General features: G+C 37.8%; 1 protein-coding gene across 1 annotated transcript; it reads left to right on the top strand.

Annotated features, from left to right (window-relative positions):
* Nucleotides 1-3,652: 3,652 nt before the first annotated feature.
* Nucleotides 3,653-4,009, top strand: LOC120256198 (DNA-directed RNA polymerases IV and V subunit 4-like). Its single transcript, XM_039263937.1, has one exon. The coding sequence runs from the start codon at nucleotides 3,653-3,655 to the stop codon at nucleotides 4,007-4,009; it is 357 nt and encodes a 118-aa protein (XP_039119871.1).
* The last annotated feature ends 13,166 nt before the right edge of the window (nucleotides 4,010-17,175 follow it).

Below are 17,175 nucleotides of genomic sequence, written 5' to 3'. Positions count from 1 at the left end.
GACATGCTGGAAATCCATTGCATAACAAGATCCACAACCCCCGCAGCAAGTTCCATAAGCCACAGATAATCTCACGCGCATTATGACTGCCCTCGACACCATTTTTGCTGAACAACAAGCACAACGACCAATTTTAAACCAAATTCAGCAACAAACCAATTCAATCTACAAGTGGCTAGTCGCGCAAGGCCATTTCCCTCCTCCACAGTATCTGGTCAGTTCCACTCTCCCCAATTGCTTATTTTTTTTTATAAACTTCTTCACATTGAGGACAATGCTTAAAGTAGGCTTGGGGGAGTTAGTCTAGTAGTTGCATCCTTTCATGCATCCCTTCATGCATTTGCATTTGCATATTTACTTTTGAAAAAAACAGAAAAAGACTCTTGTTATTAGAAATCTTATGATGAATTGTTTAGCATGACACAAAAAAAGGGCATGGGGTAGTTATTGCTATCTAATAGTGATTAGACTATACATCTTGCATTTGCATGAGCTTAACTTTGCTAATCTCATTGTTTGTGATCCTGCATTTTAATTTAGTATATACATTTGCAATGGACTTTTCTTGAGATTTAGTGACCCCATAGCACTCCCTTTTCCTAAGTTGAGTTCTCAAATAAAAGGGAAATGATATAGGTGATCTTTTGAATTTTGAGCTTAAAAAAAAAGAGAGAGAGGTGTATGGCAACACTCCTCTGTTCTCATGGGCTATTTGCTATCGAGACATGAGTGCGTCTATGTAGGATTGCAACAAGTAGAAGGGTGGCTCTTGTGCCTAACCCGCATGTGCAACCTTCAAAAAAACAGAGAGAAAAATCACATCCTATCTTAGTCTGACAAAGAATTGAAAATCTGAAAAAAAAAAAAAAAGAGTGAATGAAGTGTTAAAGAAATCCTATAGATCCCTCCAATAAACAACTTGGCTAGTGAATTGTGTATGGGTGTTCCATGAGGTCTCTATGACTTATTGCATCTATATATCCTATCTTAAATTTCTGGACCATTTGCATGTGAGGTGAATCAAGTTCTTTTGCGATGTTTATGCACAGTCTATCCTATGGAAGAAGATGATTTACTCCATGACCTTTATGAACTCTATTCATGGTTATGCTTGTGTCCTGTGCTAGATAATATCATCATTTGATTTCTTTGAACTTCCCTTGTCATGTTGTTTAAATTGTAACATTGCTTGAGGACAAGCAAAAATTCAGGCTTTGGAGAGTTTGTTGCACTTACAAATTTCATTGTTATCTCATGCATTTAGCTAAATAATCATGCATTTTTCCTAGTTTTCATAGTGATTTTCCTCTCTCTTTTTTTGTACAAACTACTCTCTCTAGTTGTTTTAATTTCAGAAAGCAAGAATTGGTTAAGAAACCCTGGAGACTGGGAAGAAACACAACCTATCTGTGGTCTGCGAGAAAGCACTATGGACTGCGACCAGATCGGTGACAAAACTATGCTTAATGGAAGAAAGGGTGATGGTGTCCCACAGGAGATTGATGAAGATCTGTATAGCCGGCAGCTCGCTATGTATGGGAAAGAGATGATATGAAAATTCATCAAATCTAATGTCCTCATCGCTGGTCTCTCGGACCTTAGTGCTGAGATCGCCAAGAATTTTGTAATGGCTTGTGTTACTCTCTCTCTCTCTCTCTCTCTCTCTCTCTCTCTCTCTCTCTCTCTGTGGCTCGACATGAAGCTTGACCTCGAACAATAGCCGACAAGCTTCGCCGCCTACTTGTCTTCTCCCACGATATCCAAAACCCTATAGTAGGGTTGGTTCAAGGGCATGCTAGATCCCTGTCTTCTTCCTCTTCGGCGCTGCCGGAGGCAAAACTGAGAGCAGCGGTTGAGGACGAGAAAAAAGGGGAGGCAAAGAATGGGCTTGGATCAGAAAGAGAAAAGAAGATGGAGAAGAAGAAGCTCATGATGATGATAATGGTGGAGTTCACATAAATAAGGTCACTGGTGAGGTTGGAGGGCCTAGAGGCCCGGAGCCTGCTCGATATGGTGATAAGGGAACTCAGATTGTCCATGGTGGGCATGGTGGTAATTCATCATCTGACATGACTCTTTTCTCCGGAGAGATAAAATCTGAACCTAATTCAATCATAATAATGGAAACTAAAAGTACTGGAACTTGTCTTTCTCAAGTTGAAAATGGTTCTCAAAGGCATGTTGGTCGTCGTGGACCTACTAATGGTTCAAAGGAATCTAATGGAGTTCAAAATTTAGCATTTTGGTAAGCCCTCCAAGAGAAGCCCTAGTGGTTATGGCTACCATGAGAGACAAATTTGGGTTCAGAAGTCAGGTTCTGCCTCATAATATTCTTGGAAATGTTTTCTTAAAGTGACGTGTTGCTTTGGAGTGGGAACAGTATTCTTTCCATCATTTTTGGGTGTATTGATAGAGGCTAAGAGCAAAAGGTATCTAGGAATATCCAATATGCCATAACCATGTCCTTCTGATTGCATATCAAAGGGATAATCCGAACTGTAAACCAGATGATTATTTGCTACCTTTGATAGATCAGTGATTACTTGAAGTACGATTTTCCTGAAACGGATAATCTATGTTTGCAGAAGTTAAGGAAAGATCAAAGAGATTGCTGAGTTATTTTGGCACAAAAGTACGATTTTCCCCAGAAGAAATTCTTGAAGGATCAGAAAGCTTGTTGAGTGATATAGCATGGATAAAGATAACTAGAAATTGATTCACAAGTCTTTGATCATCATGTGGATATATTCAAATGGAAAGCAAGTATGTGATCATTCTGATGGAATTATGTCCAAGAAGATACCATATATGATCATCTGCGTAGTATCATTTCCATTAAATAAAGAGCTAAATTTTCTAGTAATATATATATAGACTAGAAAGGTGTTCATGTTTCTTTAGATCAACAGTGAGTTGGATGTCATTTAAATTCTAGCCAGCCGATTGTGTGTGGCTGAGAGATGACTGGACATGAATTCAGTTTTAAATTGAATCTTCGATGTCGATATTTCATATATATATATATATATATAGGGTTTCAATTTCTAGTGTTGGTGTTCATGTTTTCTTGCAGAACCTAATGTGTAACAGATGTTATTGTAGTTGGTTACCCATAAATAAAATGGTGTTATCTTGATGCAAAAGAAAAAAAAAATAGAAGCATGAATTCTTATTATTGATGCTGTTTGTCAGCATTGTTATGGGTCCATGCATGGTGACATATGTGATAAAAGCCCCATGATCTCATAAAAAAAATGAAATTGAATGAAAATAAAAAATAAATAAATAAATAAATAATGAAAATAAAAAAATGAGAACCATCCTATGGACCTATGATATGCACATGGAGCCCACCACGAAGGGATATACATGAGAATATTAAAAAAAATCATTATTATATGCAAGCATGATGAGAAGCATGTATGGATATTCAAGGCATGTTGAAAAATAAAATAAAAATAAAATAAAATAAATAGTGTTGAATGAGCAGGCCCCATCTTTATACATGGGACAAAAATTATAATGATAAACATGGAGTTATCTCAAGACAAAAATAAATAAATAAATAAAATAATTTACCATGCACGTTGAAATGAGAGCCATGTATGTTTACGTGCATACATGCATTTTTTTTTTTAGAAACCTATACATGATGGATTGTGAAGTAAAGGAGATTTTGGAAGGAGCCCAAGACCACCTTCTTGTATCATCCAAGGATCCTGAGATAAAAATGCCTGAATCATTCAATAAAGCACTGCAGCACTCCAAATACGGAAGTCGTTACATAGATGTCCAATCTGTGAGACAAGTCCTAGACACCCTCAAAACTAATGGAGTTACAGATGGCAAGATATGCATGATCGGGAACATTCTACTAGAGTCTATTAATGAGGTTTATATTCTTGTACCTCCTTTAAAGGACAACAGCGATAACAATGAGGGATTAACAAAAGACGCGTTGCGTCGTCTAACCTGGCAAAGCATAGAAACTCAAAATAATCCTTGTTAGAGCTTCAGTGATACCAACTGGCATAAGGTTTAGCAATGGCGAGGAGGTTGGTGATGTTGACTACAATGATACGAACCATGAAGAGGACTAAGGGATATACAACAATAAGAAAAAAAAGAAGAGAGAGGGCAGCGATAAGATTACTCGGTCCGAAGCAATAACAAGAAAGTTCAAGGAAATGGCAAAATTTAAAAAAATAATAATAATAATAATAAAATATATATGTGAAAGATGGAAATGAGATATATATATCTTAAGGCAATAGGCGTTGCAAAAATCTCAAGGCGATAGCGGGATATATATCTCAAAGATGGCAATCCGGCAATCAACGCGGTGGCAAGGCACAGGCAGCGGCAATTATATATATATATATATATATATATATAAGTCATATATTAAATATATGTAATAAAATAACAAAAATTTTTAATTGCAAATTTTCTTGCCTTTTACTTGTATTTTTGCCCTTAATCGGAGGTTCCCATGATACTATCTGGAGTAATTAATAATAGAGGCTTGCCTCTATTAGGAATGGAAGAACCCACGAAACAAATATGATATTTGTGTTTCGATGTACCGTCTGGTGTCCTCTTCACAGATATGACGCCAGACGCGTATTTTTCGATCCCACAGGTATATTGGTATTTTCCTAACTAAGAAGACCCAAGCCTCTCAAATTTCTCAGGAGTGAAAAACACCCAAGTTGAGTAATCCCAATCCCATGAAATTTTACTGTTCACTCCTTTCCGTATTACCAAACATGGGAGTGAGATACCTGATTCCCACTCCCAAGGCATCAATCCCGGATCCAAACGCCCCCTTATAGCTTCTCACAGATATTTCTTACTGATCCTTGATAATCTTAAAATTCTTTTGGTTATAGCTTAACTAATTGACATGTATATTTTGACCTTTGTTTATTTTTTAAAAAACAATAGATAAACTAATGCTTTATTAAAATTACAAAAAATGTTTAAGTAGTAGACTAAAAATAAAATCATGTGGAGATATATTTATGCGAGTGGAGAAAATGTATATATAAATGCTTGATTTATTATAATAGTTATAAAATTTGATTACCAATGGTTCATAGCCTATTAGTACAGGTTTGTTTGCATAGGGTGTTCATTTCAGAAAGGACATGCTATCAAATATCAAGTTCACACAAGGTGCGGGCACAACTGCTTATTGAGCTTTCTGCATGTATGTGCATGTCCCTTATTTCCCTTAAATTACCTTAAATAGTCTATAGCTATAAAATTTGACTGTTAATATAGATAAGCTTTAGTATATGATAATATTTACACTAGTGAACAAACAAGCGTTAGTAAATGTCCTATTTTTTATGATTGTTATAAAGTTTTGCTAGTACAAATAGTCTATGGAATTTGACCATTACTATATATAAGTGTTGGTATATGATGATATTTATACTAACGGACAAACAAGGGTCAGTAAATATCTGATTTCTTGTAACAATAATAATGTTCCATTGCTATAAATTACTTATAACTATGAAATTTCATCATTCCTATATATAAGGATTAGTATATAGCAATATTTATACCAACAGAAGAACAAACATCAGTAAATATCTAATTTATTCTGACACTTACAAACTTCCATTAGTATAGATAGTCTATAGTTATGGATTTGACCATCACTATAGATAAAAGTTAATATACAATAATGGCTATACCAATAGAACGAAAGCAATCAATAAATATCATATCTATTCTGATAGTTTTAAAGTATTGTTTGTAAAAATAGTCTATAGCTACAGAATTTGACTGTTACTATAGAAAAGTGTTAGTATATGGTAATTTTTTTGCAGTGTATCTCACAAGGTCATCAGACTGTGGGCCTTTTGATTTACCAAGCTTCGAGAGTCATCAATAGAATTATTACTGAAGGCGCATATTGGAGCACAAGAAGTTGATACTTTATTTGACAATCGTCTCCAAATCACCTAGCTTGAGCCTCATTCAGACGTAGTGGTAGGGATGCAAGTGTACGTTCTGATCATGTAATAAAATGTGCGTAAAGCAGAGTGTCGGTCCACAGGAAAAGAGGTGAATACTAGTAATAACTCTAGAACAGAAAAATAGCCTAAACAATTGAGTGATGTGTGTGTGAGTAAAAGCAAAAGAACATAAGAAAATACGGGAGGTAATAGGAGAGAAATCAAGGAAGAAAGTTATGTCCAGGCATAGCATCCCTCTAGGGTTATAAGGCACAGGACAATGGTTGTCTAAACATTCAATCCTATTTGAACCGAAAGGTTTCCAAAAATATATAAAACCCTGATTTCTTAGGTGAAGTGAAACTAAATAGGTGTAAAGTAAAGCTGATACAGACATCCACACAATCCCATTAACACTCTATGAAACCTTATTATGGACTAATGACTATCTCTTAAGTAGATAATCTCTACCCTAAGAGAGCGATTACCCCTAATCCAAATACAAAGCAGATATGTGATTTCTCGTAAAATCCGCTCCACATAATTGCAAAGAGCATGAAAATTATCATCAATCCACTCTGAAGGATTGTGAGAGACAAAGTCTCCTAGATATACCATAACCAGATGTGTACCCACTATCATCTCGAATTGCAGTAAGTCTATGCTAGGTAGGAATTTTTTCTCGTCACATAGCAATACCAAGTATGGTTGCTAGGGCTTTTGCCTTGTTAGCAATCAAGCATTCACTCACACAATTTAGACTCAAATAGATATGATTACAAGTAAGAAATCAATTAAGCATCAAAGATCCAACAACCAAAATTAAGAAAATAAACCCTAGAGTTCAACTATGCCCAAAAAATATACAAATTAGCCCTTCATTAATGGAGGGTAACCATTTAAGATACAAAGAATAAAGGAAAACATGAGATCCATGAAAACCCCATTTTTAATCCCTAGGATGAAGAATCATCCGAGAAACCCTAGGTAGATTTCCACGCATGCTACTAAGATGAGCTTGAATGCTACGATCTCCAATCCCCTTGAATATAGAGCCAAATCCCCCTTGAAATTGCTTCCTAGGTGCTGGAGATTCACCCTTTATCTTCCTCAACCTCACCTCCAAGAATTGTCTCCAAAGAATAGAAGAATAGAATGGAAGATTCCCTAAAAATCCTCATAAGTTTTATTTATACCCGATTGCTTATGGGTTGCTTACGGGCGTAAGGGCTAGGCTGTAAAAGAGTTGGAGAAGATGGTCGTGAGCCTTGTGGTATAAGGGCTAATACATAAGAGCTGGCCGTTAGCTACCCTATTTTTCTTCTTGCGACCACCCTTACAGGCGTATGCTGTGATTATAAGCTCCTCTAGATAGTCCTTACGAGTATCCTTTCAATTGGCTTTGAATCCCCCTTACGGTCATAAGCATGCCCACAAGGTTTTCTGGAATTGACTTATGCCAGTAAAGGAGACCATAAGCTGCCCATAAACCACCCAGTTTACCTTGTCTTTATTCTAATGATGCCAAGAGAGCTCAGGCTTCATCGTTTAAGGTCTGAAATGCTTCTTTTGGCTCTCTCTCATCTTTAAGCGCTTCCATAAGCCTACTAATGCACAACACACTATATTTAGCATCGAATTCCATAATATGCTTCTAATACATGCCAATTGAGTGTACAAATTGATATAAAATACATGAACATTGTGCACTCACCACCTAGGTGATAAAAAGCTAAGAGAGAAACATGGGGTTAATTTTGTTTATAATTGAAATAGATAAGAGAAGGTAATGATTGGATATGTGATAACATAAGACAATGATTAAATATGCAATTGTTCCTCTCTAGCCAAATAGTCCATAAAATAAACCATATGAGAAAGCTTTATATACCTTAACATCAGGGCTATAAATTGAATTTCCAAGAGATATGATAGGAGACAAAAGCATACACACTGATCAAGTATTTAAGTGTGCTCAAAAGTAGGATATTGATCCACATGCTACCAAAATTTCTAATGTGTGAACATGAATAAAAGAACAAAAACATAAATCAAGAATACCAAAATAGAATCGACCGAGTAAGCAAGGTGAAGCGGGATGCTCTGGCATAGAATTGCTCTAGTTTTTATAAGTCTAGGACAAAGGTTATTAGTTAGCAATCCTATTTGAATGGAGAGATATCGAATTACTTACTAATTCACTTGGAAGGATTGTGGGAGGAGAACTCTCAACTCCAAAATACCTTATTTCTAGGCTTACTCACAATCCACTCCAATTACGACATGCCTATGCTAGGTGGGTCTTTCAACTCATCACACAAGCAAATCAAACTCGAAATTAGGACTTGTGCCTCGATAACATTCAAGACATTAAAACCATGCGATTGAATTTAAATAATACTAATTGCAATTAGAAAAAAATTAAAGAGTAAAGATCCACAACCAATGTCAAAATAGATCAAACTCTAGAGTTTATTTACACCCAAGCATCTACAAAATTAGTTCTCCATTAATAGAGTACAATGATACAATTTATAAGGCATAATAATAGTAAATGAAAACATAGGAACCTCATTCTTAATTGTGCAATTGAGATTGGCATCAAATCTTCCTAAGAACCTTCCAAAGACGCTGCCAAGACACACCTTGACGGCTCCAATCTTAATCCTTAAGGTAGGTGGGCTATTTCTCCCTCTTGATTCACCTCTAAAACTTTGGAGAATAGCCCCCTTTCTTTCCCTAAAATTTGTCATCAAAATAACAAAAGATCCCCTTCAACACTCTATTCAGGAATATTTATACCTAGCCACTTACGGGGCACTTATAAGTATAAGAATGAAGGCGTAAGAAGCTAAAGAAGATGGGTCACAAGCCTTACAAGATAACATACATCCGTAAGTCTAATCCGTAAGGTCTTCTGTCTACTATTACATTCCAGCTTAAGGCTATAAGCCCTAAATTGTAAACTTCTTTAGATTGCCCTTGCGACCACCCTTACACGGTATGTTGCTCTTTATAAGCTCCTTTAGATAGCCTTTATGGTCTGGCTTATTGGCGTAAGTCCTGCCCGTAAGTCCCTCTATTTGTCCTTAGGCTCCTCCTTACGGGCATAAGTATGCCCGCAAGGTTCTCTGGATGAGGCTTAAGGCTATAAGCTTGGCTGTAAGATGCCCGTAAGTAGGTTTGTCTGGCCTGTTCTTCAATGGTTGATGCTGAGAGAGCTTAATCTTCCTCATTTTGGCTCTAGAATGCTCATTTTGGCCATCATCCTTAAGCACTACCAGAAGCTTGAAGATACAATATTCACCATATTTAGCATCGAATTCCATAATAGTACTCTAATACATGGCTACTAATGAGTGTACAAAATGATATTAAATAATAAATAAATGTACACTCATCAACTTCCCCAACATTTAAGGTTTTGGTTGTCTCAAGCAAAAAAGAATATATTACAAACCAAGAGGGATAAGTGCATGACACACCTATTTGTGTGGGTATACCGCAAGTGCAAGGGTGTCGAAGTAATAAAGTATCTAATGAGTTGGGTAGTTGAATCAACAGGGAACGGAAGTATTAGCAGTAACTACTTCTCAAATTATCAAGTAAAAATCAAGATTATGATGAACAGAACTCAATCGCAAGAATATGAAGATTGCAAGCAAGCAAGGAATAGTGAAAATAATGGAAGTCTCAATCAATAAAGACGAGGTACCCGAGCAATGCTTCCCCTTGGATCTACTATGAAGTGCACGATTTACCATATGTTTATAAACCGAGTTAATCTAGTCGAGGTAATACAAGAACAATCAGTCTCTGCCTCAAGGCCACCGATACTAGTCCCCTACAAGGTCCCGATGGAAAATCATTCAATCTCACACCTCACACTACATATGACCGCAATAAAGTCTAGGGATTCCTAAGAGTACAACTGATTCCTAAAGATAGATCTAGCCTTGCTTCTAGGTGAAAAATTTTCTAACCCCCTACAAGGTTCCTAGTGGAGAAATCTCTCAATCTCACACCTCACACCAAATATAATTGCATAAAGCCAAGGGAATACGGAGATAGGATACACTCATCAAAGGGGAAAGGGGACAGTCAACTATCTCATGGCTCACCCTTTCAACCCTCTTTAATCTTAGAGTTGTAACCCTAATGGAGACCTCTAACATATCATGCAATACAAAATACAAATCAATCACAAGGATTAACACGACATGCAAGCAATGAGAAAATAAGATTGAAACTCAATTAAACTCAGATTTAATAGAAATAATAAAGTAAATCAATACAGAGATATGATCTTAGGGTTCACATGCCCAAATTCCTACTAGGGTTTAGCCTTCCATGGGGTAAATTACAAAGCAAATAATAGTGCAATTAAAAGCAATGAAACCCATGGAATAAAACACCCTTGAATTCATGATGATGGCCTTTATGGGTTGCTCAAAGTCTTGAAGGATCCCTCTCCGAAGCTAGGTTGCCGAAGGCTCCCTTGATGCTATGACGAAGAAAAGATCTATTAAAGTTGGTGAAGAATGGCCCCCAAATTCACCAAAGACCTTTCCTCAAAACCCTAACCGCTTTGCTTTTCAAAAGCTAGCAAAAAGTCTCCAAAAAATAGGGCAAAAGGGCTATATATAGTCAAAAACTAGGTCTATCACATACCTCTACATGACTGTGTGGCTGGAAAACACCCCACGTGACCGCGTGGAAATTTCACACTATAGCTTGAACAATGATTTTGCTACAGTATTTCTACAGTGATTTTCGCACAATGCTCTTCATAACAAGGCTCCACACTCTTCTCTTGAGGCCACATGGACAAGCACACATCCGCGTGGTAGGTTATGAGGCTTCTCATTGTCTGACCATCATTGGGAAAGTTCTTGAACTTTTCACACAAATAGGTACATAGGAGTATGACTGCCTTTGTGCCCATCCAACACACAATTTTGCTTGAATTCTCTTTTAAGTTTTCACACACCCGTGTACATGAGCTCCTCTTATGTCTTCATCCTTATATTACACAAAAACTCCAAAAAGGTGCCTCCATAACCTATCTTTGCTCCATTTTCTTCTTTCAAAGTCTTTACAACCTATTTGCACAAAGGAACACCAAATACACTTTATGAGACATAAACTGGTCGGCATGCCTATAAGCGCACAGGTCATCAAGTAATACCCCTTTTGCTCAAGAACGAGGGGTCATATTCCCAAGGACCTGAGGAGCTACCCTTACTTCCTCTTCATGTGTTGTTTGGCCTACCAATTTGAGTGTTGTAACAAAATTATAAAAATAACAACTCAAACTCTAATGTAAAGCTCTACAATAAAGGCAATTCTCAAATGATAATCATGGTGAGAAATTGGTCACGGATGTGGATCCCCTTGGGAGCTACTTAAGTGTGAAGGATATTGTAACTAGCATGCAATTGGGTAGTTTGGACCGAGAAACCCCTAGGTAGGCCAACTCGATGGTCATGGTAATTCTCCCCAAATCTAGTACGAGTATTGGATATAGAATCTCTTCCACCAATTCCTCCTACGATTGTAATGAGGGTGGTGGATTTCTCAAGTTAGGGTTGCAACGCATCCAAGGACAACCCTAACAATGGAGGGGTACAAATACCCGATGGTTACGGCGTATTTGTACATGTATCCCTTCCAAGCTTAGTGTGTCTAATACTAGGGCAATGGCCATGCGACCTAGTAAAGCCTAGAAATTAGTATACCAAGTTCTAATGCATACCAATATGTTTAAATTCACCAAACCAGGATCACAAACATATCAATTGCAATAAACAAGTCAAGCAACCATTCTACACAAGTTCACCTCCAAGGTTCACCTACATCGGGAGATCTTGGGGGTATAGTTGTTCATAGTCACAAAACACAGAATCAAAGCCATATAAACCACTAAACAATGCATGAATAAACTCCAAGATGAAACTCCTGACTTTGCGTTTTCTTCAAGTTTTTCGTGCTATAGTACTGCTACAGTACCGGGCTCTAAAATGGTGATTTCGATGCTGATTTCATCTTGAATCCCGTTATCAAGCTCACCTAGGCTTCTTCTATACCTATAACATAAAATAAACCAATTTAGACCAAAAAAGGGCATAGACTCATCAAGAAATACATAAATCGTACATAACAAATACATATAACATACATACATTAGGCGTTTATCAAACATCCCCACACCAAAGCATTCGCTTGTTCCCAAGCAAACAAACATGACGAGTAAGAGTACGAAGATAAATGATTAAATGTACGACCTCAAGATCAACTGTAAAGAACTCCACAAGCACAAGTGAAAAAGAATCAAGATAGTGAGTTGTTCTATGAGTATCAAGTAATGATAGTTCTGTTACATCTAAAGTGCTCCTGTGACTGTGTGAAAACTCCCTACCTTAACCTCCACACCCTGGATTACCCTAGAATGTCCATTCACCCTACACACAATGAGATCAGCATTAAAAGTGTTAATGATACCCTCAATACTCAGTTTAAAGTCCTTTGTTTCCTAAATACAACTCTAGTCCTTAAGTGATTATGTAACAGGTTCTAGGGGATCATTAGAGATACTTTATTTTCTTTCTCGCATATATACATACACACATTTATTTTTTCTGAGTCCGACTAACATAGACCACACCAAAAAAATTTTTTTGTGGAGGATGCACATGTTGATTAAGCACAAGAGCCACCCAACCTACTCGATTATAGTCTACATCAATGCATTCGTGCTAAACTAGCAAAGGAATATTGTTATAGACTCAATTTTCTTTTTTTTCTTTTCTTTGTTTTTTGAATGTGCATGCTGTATCTTATGTACCCTGGTATAAAACTTGCTACTCAACTTCACTTAAGTCTAAAGAAAACAATAAATGACCAAAAAGCTCTTAAAGGAGTATTAAAGATGGAATTTAACATCTTAATGCCAAATCATTGTGATGGGTTGGTTGGAGTGTACAAGGTGGGAGTAATCATGATAAAAGCATAAAGGGGCACCAAAGATAAAATAGAAGTTCATTCAAGCACAGCAAAAAAATACAACTCACTTCTGTCATTCTTTTAAGATAGGAAGTTCTAAACAATAAAATCATAGCTATCATAGGTATCTCAAGCATGCAAACAAATAAACTACCCTATCCCCACACCTAAAGTCATACATTGACCCCAATGTATATAAATCAGTAGATCATGGTCAAAGGTATGCGAGAAAAATAAAGGGATGAGGTAAAGAAACTTCTCTAATTGGTCGATGAGATGAATGCGAAGTGTGTAAGGACCGGGGTATGTTGCGAGGGTTAGGGAGTGTGCGGCTTCCTCATGATTAGTCCTGAAAACAACAAGAAACCTATCATAGTTTAGAAAAAAAATAGAGAGAGGCGAGCAAACAAACATCAAAATAAATGGATACAATTTAGTAAGGCCAAAATCCTCACTAATGGAAAACTACAAAGTATAGATAAATAATTCAAAGTACACATAAAACCACAAATCAACATGACAAAAAGAGTGAACAGATGCTCAGATATGCCATGAGTCTAAGGATCTGGTGGGAACGATGGTGCCATACACGCAGTGGCGGCAGAGGTAGTGCCGACTGATGATGAAGAGTTGCGCATATATGCCAGGGCCTCATCCACACTGCTCTCGATACGGCGCTATGATGCAGCTAACTCCCTCTGTACCCTCTCAAGGACCTTCCACTGTTGGCAAACTTCGGTGCGAAATTTCTCAAAGCTTGCCTCAAGCGATGGTCGACTCACTCTAGGTTCAGGCTCAGGTTCAGGTGCAGACTCAGACTCAAGATCAAATTCAGTCTCTATATCCCGCGAGGGTCCAAGTTCTTGTGCATTCTTTCCTTGATGTTGTGTGAGGCAGTAAGTGGTCCCTAATCTCTCGAATATCCCAATAGAGAGTAGGGTTTGCATCCCAAGTGGTGAGATGGAACCCACAATGCCCATGCCTTGGGTGTGATCAATCAACCCTAAGCCACTAATCAGGCGCGTGATGTATGGTCCGACAAAGATAATACCAAGGCGAATCGACGCCCCTGATGTGCAAGAAGCTCGGCAAAGAGATGCCCCATATGTATGGGGTAGCGCTCAATGATACTATAGAGCATCAACAAGTCAGTGCAAGTGCCTACCCCTGTGGAATCCGATCGATCCCTAATCCCTCTGGACAATAAGGCTTGGATGTATCTGTGGGCTGTGTTCGACTGGGTATGGAAAATCTTGGGGTAAGATCTTGAACTCAGGAGTCTGAGTAAACTCTTCTGTATAAAGCCTTAAATTCATACCCAGCTGGTCTTGAGAGATTTTGTGCTTTTTCCCAAATGCCCTAAAAGATACAGAGCTTGCTTAACAAGTAAAGGGATAATACTTGGAAACTCGATTGTACTCAATACCTCCAAAGTTAGCTCTCTATGGGTGGTTTCCTCAATTGCAAACACTTTGTCCCACCCATTATGAGATATGTATTCACCGATGGTATTGTCTAAGACCAATGTCTTCAAAACATCCCAATTGATTCTTCGAATGGTGTCGAATCCCTTTCTTGACAATAAGGCATATCGCGTCTTGTGGGCTTCATTTGTAAATCTTGGCTCACTAACGGGTGGTGGAGAACTCTCCTTGCTCATTTGGAAGCTAAATGCTCGGCCGGTATCCCTACAAGATAATACATGCACCATCAAACCAAAATTTTATGAAGACAATGCTTAATGAAGTTAAAATGATGAAAATTATGTATTACTACAGTAACTTCGAGAAAACTTTTGCAAGAGTTTCTTCTTGTAAAAGTAGCAATCAAAATCTACAAAGCTTTAGATTCAAGCTAGAATTTCACAAGAAGTATTTACATCACATTCCACAAAGCTTTCATCCCATTCAAGCAAGAAAATCCATGGTATAAGGGTAAGATGAAGCTTACCTTAAGTTAGGGCTCCTTGGAGAAGATGAAGTGAAAACTCGGCTAAAATGATGCTAAAACCTTGAAATCTTTCCAAAAACTTGGTTGTTAGGATGAGGAGAATGTTTTAATGCAAAAATAGAATGAAGAGAAATGGTGGGGAAATGGAGAGGAGAAGAGAAGAAGAAAGAAGGAAAATGAGTGAATAATAAAAAAATGAGAGAAGAGAAGGTTAAAGAGGGGGAGACCTCCATATGGCCATCCATGCGGCTGCATAGATGGCCGCATGAAGTCTCTAGATGCCATCCAGGCCCTTCATGAGGCCGATAAATGGCCATTTTCCAGTTTTTTTAAAGTTCTCATCCCAACAACCATAAAAACACGCCGAATTCAGCCATAAACAATGAAAACATGATATTTGAAGCACCAAGACGAATGATAACTCAAAGAACTCACAACAACAATGGAAGAACACTAGTAAATAAATTAAGCAAGATGACTAAATAATCACAACCATTCACTAATAAACAAAGAGACAACTAAACAACCAAACACACCAAAAATACAAAAAATGCAAATGCGATGAATTTAAATGCTTGGGTTGCCTCCCAAGAAGCGCTTTTGTTTAACGTCATTAGCTTGACATACCTTTTCTTACCTTCATCGTGGAATGAATAGTGGAGAGTTATCTCCAACTTTTGGTCTGTTGCTGCACGGGAAGTAATGTTTCAATCGGTGACCATTGACCTTGAATGTCCCCTTATCTGGATGGTTTAACTTGACGGTACCATGAGGAAACACTTGTGAGACTGTATATGGTCCATGCCACCTTTATTTTAACTTTCCCGAGAAGAGTTTCAATCGAGATTTGAAAAGTAGTACTTGATCCCCTTTTTGGAAGTGTCTAGCTTATTTAATGTGTCGTTCATGGTACTCTTTCACTTTCTCTTTGTAGCACACTAAGTTTTCATATGCCAACGTTTGCCATTCCTCTAGCTCATTTAATTGGAGCTTTCTCTTGTGGTCAATAAGGTGGGGATCGAAATTTAATTACTTAATGGCCCAATAGGCTCTATGCTCCAATTCAACGAGCAAGTGACATGCCTTCCCATAGACCAATCTATAGGGTGTTGCCTCAATAGGTGTTTTGTAGGCCGTTCTATAGGCCTAGAGTGCATCCTCAAGCTTATCTACCCAATCTTTTTGGTGATGACTAACCATTTTCTTTAAGATTCTTTTCAATTCCGAATTCGATACCTCAACTTGACCGCTAGTTTAGGGGTGATATGCAGTCAAAGTTCGATGAGACACCCCATACCGCTTCAAGATCTTTTCGAACTGAGAGTTATAAAAATGAGTGCCTCGCCCACTTTTGATCACCCTTGGTGACCCGAACTGAGAGAACAAATTTTTCAAAAATTTTACCACCACTCTAGCATCACAAGACGGAAATGCTTGTGCTTCCACCCCCCTTGGAAACATAATCAACTTCCACCAAAATGAATTTATTACCTTGGGAGCTTGGGAACGGACCCATGATATCGATCCCCTACACTTCAAACACTTCAAGCTTGGTTTTAGAACTGCGGTATCTCTTCCCTTTTCAAAATATTACCTATTCTCTGACACCTATTACAGTACTACACAAATGTCTGTGTGTCTTGAAAAATAGTAGCCTAGTAGAACCCTGTATCCAAGATCTTCTTAGCCTTCCTATTTCCATTGTAATTTCCCCCGGTTAGGCTTGAATGGCAGTGTCTTATAATGTTGTGCCCCTCCTCTTGAGAAACACATCTTCTAACAACTTGATCGAACAAACTTTAGGTCGGCGAAGAATTATTTTCTTTGTTGACATGTGAGCCACTTTGGGAAAGTTTTTGCCGCTAGATAATTTGCAAGGTCGGCGAACCATGGGGTTTCTTCTTCCTTCATCACCTGAATACCACACAACTGCTACACCCGGGAAAGTGTCATCAATCTCCCGTCTGTCCAAATAATTTTGTGGAGGCCCTTCAAGGTGTGACTGGTGGTCAGTAGCTAAATTCTCCGCCCCTTTTTTTGTCTTTAATTTCCAGATCAAATTCTTAGAGTAATAGAATTCAACAGATCAATCGAGGTTTGGCATCTGGTTTGCTAAACAAGTACTTCAATGCAAAGTGATCCGTATAAACAATTACCTTAGAAAGCACCAAGTAGGATCAAAATTTATCAAATCCAAAGACCACTAAAAGTAGCTCCTTCTTGGTGGTGGTGTAGTTCTCCTGGGCATCAT

This window comes from Dioscorea cayenensis, unplaced genomic scaffold, assembly GCF_009730915.1.
Source record: "Dioscorea cayenensis subsp. rotundata cultivar TDr96_F1 unplaced genomic scaffold, TDr96_F1_v2_PseudoChromosome.rev07_lg8_w22 25.fasta BLBR01001336.1, whole genome shotgun sequence".
NCBI classification, from domain to species: domain Eukaryota; kingdom Viridiplantae; phylum Streptophyta; class Magnoliopsida; order Dioscoreales; family Dioscoreaceae; genus Dioscorea; species Dioscorea cayenensis.
This window is presented reverse-complemented; position numbering and strand designations above follow the sequence as displayed.